This window comes from Loxodonta africana, chromosome 7 (assembly GCF_030014295.1).
Source record: "Loxodonta africana isolate mLoxAfr1 chromosome 7, mLoxAfr1.hap2, whole genome shotgun sequence".
In the NCBI taxonomy this organism is placed as follows: Eukaryota; Metazoa; Chordata; class Mammalia; order Proboscidea; family Elephantidae; genus Loxodonta; species Loxodonta africana.
Window position 1 is genome coordinate 23,432,889 of NC_087348.1, and position 6,652 is coordinate 23,439,540.

Consider the following 6,652-nt stretch of genomic DNA (forward strand, 5'->3'; position numbering starts at 1 on the left):
CAACTAGAGGGATTGGCATACAATGACTGCAATAATGGGCTCAAACATAGCAACAATAGTGAGAATTGTGCAGGACTGGACTGTGTTTCATTCTGTTGTGCATTGGGTCACTAAGAGGAAGAATCGACTGAAAGACATCTAACAACAACAACAATTTTAAAGTCAACAAATGTTAACTCAAAAAATTAGAGACTTACTTTAAATCATATTCTAAGGTTTTTTTTTTTTTTTTATGGACAGTATCCTAAAGGTGACACAATTGTGGCAGAAATAACAATTCATGCAATACTGGAACATCCTATGGATTTTCTATAGCTGAGTAAAGTCAAATAATCACTTATTGTACTATCTATAATATTCTAGATTCAAAAAAGAGAGAGAAAGTCACTCGTGGTCAGGTGGTTGGGGGAAAAGAATGGAAGGAATGTAGACAGAAATAAGAAACTGAGGAGGGGGAAAAAAAAAAAAAGATGCCAGGTTGTTGGGAGAAAGGAAAAGGAGGAAGCTAGAGACCAAGAAACCAAGATAAGAAACCAAGAAAAATAATAAGAAAAAAAGAAATGCCCCAAGGGAGCCCACTGGAAGCAGGTCCCCAGCTGAGCCACACTGCACAGCCGGTCAAGAAGGAGCAGCAATAACACATAGTATCAGATGTTTATGAGAAGGGTAAGGAAGGAAGGTAGAGAGAGACAAGAAACTGAGAAAAAAAGAAAGAAAAAAAATGCCCCAAGGGAGCCCATCATATGCGGGTCCCCATCTGAGCGGCACTGCACAGCTTGTCAAGAAGGGGCAGAAATGTCACATGGTGCCAGGTTGAACCACCAACCTTTAAGTTAGTAGTCAAGCGCAAACCATTTGTACAACCTAGGAACCTGAGCGTCTAGTGTTATGTTATTTTATTTTTCATTTTCTTTTTCTTAATCAAAATTGATGTGATCATCATTCATGGCCTTTTTTTCCATCTGTATGTTTTCTTTGAGAAGAGTCTGTTCAAACTTTTGCCGATATTAATTTTGTTGTTGTTCTTATTACTGAGTTTTAGGAGTTCTATAATTCTCTCCATTTTGTTCTGAGTAGGGAGTAGTCCTGCACCTTCCTCCCCAATTGAGATAGGTATGCCCATGTAAATGTGGACATAACTGACTTACTTCTGAGCAAAAACTTTCAAAGCAGATGAAAGCTTCAACACATTCGTTTTAAACTGTAAGCCTGGTGATTGGATGTGTTTTTTGGTTTTTTTTTTTTTTTTTTGGATCTGTTGGCTTCATATATGAAAGATTCATTAGATAAGCCTAAAATACTGAAATGGAATAAGGTCAATTACAAAACAGAAGTAGGGAAATGGCACAAACAACTAACTGCTATCATTTTATTATCCACAAGAATACAGACTTATTGCTTCATTTTTTTTTTATTTAATGGAAAACACAAGTTCATTGTAATAAGCACCAAAAATTCAGAAAAACCAAATAAAAGTAGTAGAACATTTACTCTGGAATATTCATAATTAACATTTTATGACATATTTCCATTCATCATGTTCAATGTGTGTCTGTGTGTGTATGCTGTGTACAAGGTGTGCGTGTAATATATATTATTTTTATAACAGATACCTATTTTTTTTAATGAATTCTCTCTCTTGTAATTTTCTCATCCCTCCTGTCATCTTCAGAGAACTAAAAAACGAAAGCAAAAACAAAAATTCGTGGATAACTTCATGTTTTTCCAAATATTGTACATATTTTAATAACTATCTATTTTAACAACCCATAGGATTTTACTATACAGAAATCTTTAATTTGATGTACACATAAATCATGCCTAACGTTCAATGACACTAATATACCATCATAATTTATAAAATACATTCTCACTGAAAGGTGTTCTGTTCCCTCTAAGGAATGTTTTCTCTGGAAAGTCACTATAAGGCCAAAATGTATGTACAATCAACCCTCTATATCCACAGTGTCTTAGTCACCTAGTGCTGCTATAACAGAATTACCACAAGTGGACTGCTTTAACAAAAAGAGACTTATTCTTTCACAGTCTAGTAGGCTACAAGTCCAAATTCAGGGTATCAGCTGCAGGGGAAGGCTTTCTCTCTGTGTCAGCTCTGGAGGAAGGTCCTTGTGATCCATCAGCCTTTCCTTGGTCTGGGAGCATCTCAGCATAGGAGCCTCAGTTCAAAAGGACGTGCTCTGCTCCCAGCACTGTTTTCTTGGTGGTATGAGGTCCCCAGTTTCTCTGCTCACTTCTCTTTTTTATATCTCAAGAGAGATTGACTGAAGACACTACCTAATCTTGCAGATCTCATCAATATAACTGCTGCTAATCCATTTTATTACATCATAGGAATAGGATTTACAACACATAGGTAAATCACGTCAGATGATAAAATGGTAGACGGTCATACAAGGGAATCATGACCTAGCCAAGTTGACAGACATTTTTGAGGGACATAATTCAATCCATGACACACAGGTTCTGCATCCACCAATTCAACCAACCACAGAATGAAAATATTCAGTGGATAAGAGGGGCGGAGGAAGTTCCAAAAAACAAAACTTGAAATTGCTGCACACCCAGTACTATGCTGAATCCACATGAATGAAACAATGTGTAGTTATACCCTGCTGTAGCCTTCCACCATCTCAAGGATCCTCAGTCTCTCTCCAGCTCTCCTCGTCTGAGGTCTCATGTCTTGTGATTACTCCCTAAACAACACAATACTGTATAATATCTTTTTACACAGCATTTACATTGTATTAGGTATTAAAAATAATCTGGAGGTTATTTAAAGTACACGGAAGGTTGTGCATAGGTTACATGCAAATACTAAGCCATTTGATAAAAGGGACGTAAGTGTCAGAAAGTTTTTGCATTCCAGGGAGTCCTGGAACCAATCCCCAGCTTGTACCAAGGGACCACTCTGTAGCTTTAATTAAAGCATATTAACAACCTGGTTTTTCAAATGAGTCTCAAAATTACATGGACACTCATGAAAATTAATTAAACGCTTTCCAATAAGTAAAATAAGAGATTATAAATTGCATTTGAATTAATTAAATCAAACCCTAAAAAATTTCTTATTGAAGGAGAAAATCGCACGATGAAATTACAGAATTACTAATGGAATGATTTGCTATCAGCTTACACATATTTGCTTATCCAATTTAATATATTACCTATATAAAGCTCTGACAAGATTACATAGAATTTTTAATTTGGAAATAATTGCTCTCTATGGAAAGACAAGGTATAGTTAAAGGTATACATTTGTTGACATTTGATTAAAAACATGTGAGAAAGCAATTCTTATATGTTTAACTCATTCTTTACTGAAGTGAATTATTTACATAGCAATTTTTTCAGTGCAATCATGACATCTTTGTTCCTTAAACTATATATTATGGGATTAAACATGGGAGTTAGGATAGTGTAGAAAAGAGAAAGCATTTTGTCAATTCCCTCTGAGTGTCTAGTGTTAGGTCTTAAGTATGTGATAATGCCTGATCCAAAGAACACCACCACAACCATAAGGTGAGACGAGCAAGTGGAGAAGGCTTTGGCTCGACTTGTGGCTGATGGCAACTTCAGGATGATGGAGATGATTTTACTGTAGGAGCCCAGTATCAACAGAAATGGAACCATGACAAATAACACAGCAACTGTGTAGACCAACATCTCATTAACAAAGGTGTCCCCACAAGCCAGCTTGAGTATTGGGGGAATGTCACAGAAGAAATGGTTAATTTGTTTAGATCTACAAAAAGGCAGAGAGAAAATCTGATACGTATGCCCTATCATAACTGGGATTCCAGTGGTCCAGGACCCAGTCACCAACTGGATACAGACCTTGTGGTTCATGACTAGAGGATAGTGCAGAGGGTTACAAATGGCCACATAGCGGTCATAGGCCATCACTGCCAGGAGCAAACACTCTGTGCCTCCAAATATAAGAGCAAAGCACATCTGTGTAGCACAGGCAACTAAGGAAATTCTTCTTCTCTGGGTCCCAAGATTCATCAGCATTCTGGGGAGAGTAGCTGACACATAGCAGACTTCCAAGAAGGAAAAATTTGCCAGGAAAAAATACATAGGGGTCTGGAGAGAGGGATCCATTTTTGTTATGAGAAATATGGTGCCATTGCTCATCAGGATAATGATATAGATGATTAAAAATAACCCAAAAAGAAACCACTGGAGATGTGGCGTGTCAGCAAAGCCCAAGAGAACAAATTCCACCAGTTCAGTTAGATTATCTTCTGGAGGTTTTTCTTGATGATTCATCTGTAGGAAAAGTACATTTAAATGTGCATTTCCTTTTCCTTTCTGTATTTCTTTGCCTCTTCTCTAAATTGCATTTAGATGTCTGGGTTGGATTTTATGATCACTGCAATTATTTGCACTTTAAGAATGATGCTATTTATGTATGTCCCACATTTTCCTGTTAAACCACAGTAAACTGTCTCCTCACATTTCCTTTAAGATCATTTCACTATGTTTTCGGAGCACAGCCCAGGCTAGGTCAAGCTGTACCTGACTCAGCAAAGGCAGTGGAGCAATTGGCAACTGCTGGAGATGGACCCTCAGCTTTGCCATCTAATCTCACTTCAAATTAATTATACGTCTCGACAACCCTATTGCACTTCTCTATGCATTTTCTAGTCAAACCTCTCAAACACTGTCATAAATTATCTTCTAACATACATTTTCAACTGCCTATTTCAACATTTCATTCTCCTATGAGTTGATGACTTTAAGCCTATAGGTTCCTATTATGGAGTTCATATTAGATAGTTTAGAAAGAAAATGTGTATTTTATTTTGCATGAGGAATAAAACATATTTTTGTAGGATATCAACCGGCTAAGACAAGAGGATTTATTCAAGGAAGTTATTTTGGAAACATTGATTCAGACATGACCAGTAAATGTAGTTACTCTGGAAAAACAGGGGTAGCATGGACAGTATTTATTACCTGTGTGTATGTGTATGGAACAGGAGGAGGAAAGGTATAAGCTGTTATGTTGTACCCATTGGGTTGCGTGTACCTGACTTTATTTTTGTCGTTCCTCAAAAAAAAAAAAAAAAACTACAAGTATAATTGTTTCTAAACCCACTTTTCTTTAGAACAAAGAATACTGAGACTCACTAAGTGTGGATAATTTGATCAATTACACATAAGTTTTGTGACTGCAAGTCATTATCTATTTTTTTTTTAAATGGACTTGAGATTGACTCCTATTTCCATGATTTACAGGCATACTTCATTTCATTGTGCTTCACTTTATTTTGCTAAGCAGATATTAGATTTTTTTACAAATATCGTATTTGTGGCAACCGTGAATCCAGCAACTCTATTGGTGCCATTTTTCCAACAGCATGTGCTCACTTCTTGTCTTTGTGTCTCATTTGGGTAATTCTCGCAATATTTCAGAATTTTTCATTATCATTATATCTGTTATGATTATCTGTGTATTCTGACTGGTCCACCTACTGCTCATTCCCCCATATCTGTCCCTGTCCTTAGGGCTCCTTATTCCCTGAGACATGACAGTATTGAAATTAGGGCAACTAATAACCCTACAATTGCCTTTAAGTGCTCAAGTGAAAGGAAGAGTTGCACATCTCTCACTTTAAATCAAAAGCTAGAAAAGATTAAACTTAATGAGGAAGGAATGTTAAAAGCTGAGATAGGCTGAAAGCTAGGCCTCTAACACCAAATGGTTAACCAAGTTGTGAATGCTAAGGAAAAGTTCTTGAAGGAAATTAAAATGGCTACTCCACTGTACACATAAATAATAAGAAAGCAAAACAGCCTTTTTGTTGATAAAGAAGGTGTTTTAGTGGTGTGGATAGAAGGTCAAACCAGTTACAACATTCCCTTAAACCAAAGCCTAATCCAGAGCAAGGCCCTAATTCTCTTCAGTTACACGCAGGATGAGAGAGGTAAGGAAGCTTTGAGAAAAAGAAAAGTTTGAAGCTAACAGAGCTTGGTTCATGAGGTTTAAGGAAAGAAGCCATCTCCATGACTTAAAAATGCAAGGTGAACCAGCAAGTGCTGACGGAGAAGATGCAGCAATTTAGGCAGAAGGCCTAAGGTAACTGATGACGGTGGTACACTGAAAACTATTTCCGTGTAGACAAAACAACTTTATATTGGATGAAGATGCCAACTATAACTTTCACAGCTAGAAGGGAGAAGTCAACACCTGGCTTCAAAGCTTCAAAGAACAGGCTGAGTCTCTTGTTAGGGGATAATGAAGCTGGTGACTTTAAGTTGAAGCCAATACTCATTTGCCATTTAAAAAATCCTGGAGCACTTAAGAATTATGCTAAATCTACTCTGCCTGTGCTCTACAAGTGGAGCAACAAGGCCTAGATAACAGCATATCTGTTTACAGCATGGTTGACTGAATATTTTAAGACCACTGATATAGATCTTTGCTCAGAAAAAATGATTCCTTTCAGAATTGTACTGCTCTTTGACAATGCACCTGGTCACCCAAGAGCTCTGATGGAGATATACAAGGAGATTGTTTTCACGCCTGCTAACACAACATCCGTTCTGCAGCCCATGGGTCAAGGGGTAATTTCAAGTCTTAGTTTTTAAGAGATACATCATAAGGCTATAGCTGCCATAGACAGTG

At 37.1% G+C, this 6,652-nt stretch overlaps 1 protein-coding gene across 1 annotated transcript; it reads right to left on the bottom strand.

Annotated features, from left to right (window-relative positions):
- Window positions 1–3,348: 3,348 nt before the first annotated feature.
- Window positions 3,349–4,607, bottom strand: LOC100658743 (olfactory receptor 10AG1-like). The gene has a single exon (XM_003423384.3). The coding sequence runs from the start codon at window positions 4,288–4,290 to the stop codon at window positions 3,349–3,351; it is 942 nt and encodes a 313-aa protein (XP_003423432.2). The 5' UTR covers window positions 4,291–4,607.
- Between the last annotated feature and the right edge of the window lie 2,045 nt (window positions 4,608–6,652).

What these genes read in the sequence shown, in the direction of transcription:
- LOC100658743 (XM_003423384.3), bottom strand. Translation starts at nt 4,290, where the DNA reads ATGAATCATCAAGAAAAACCTCCAGAAGATAATCTAACTGAACTGGTG.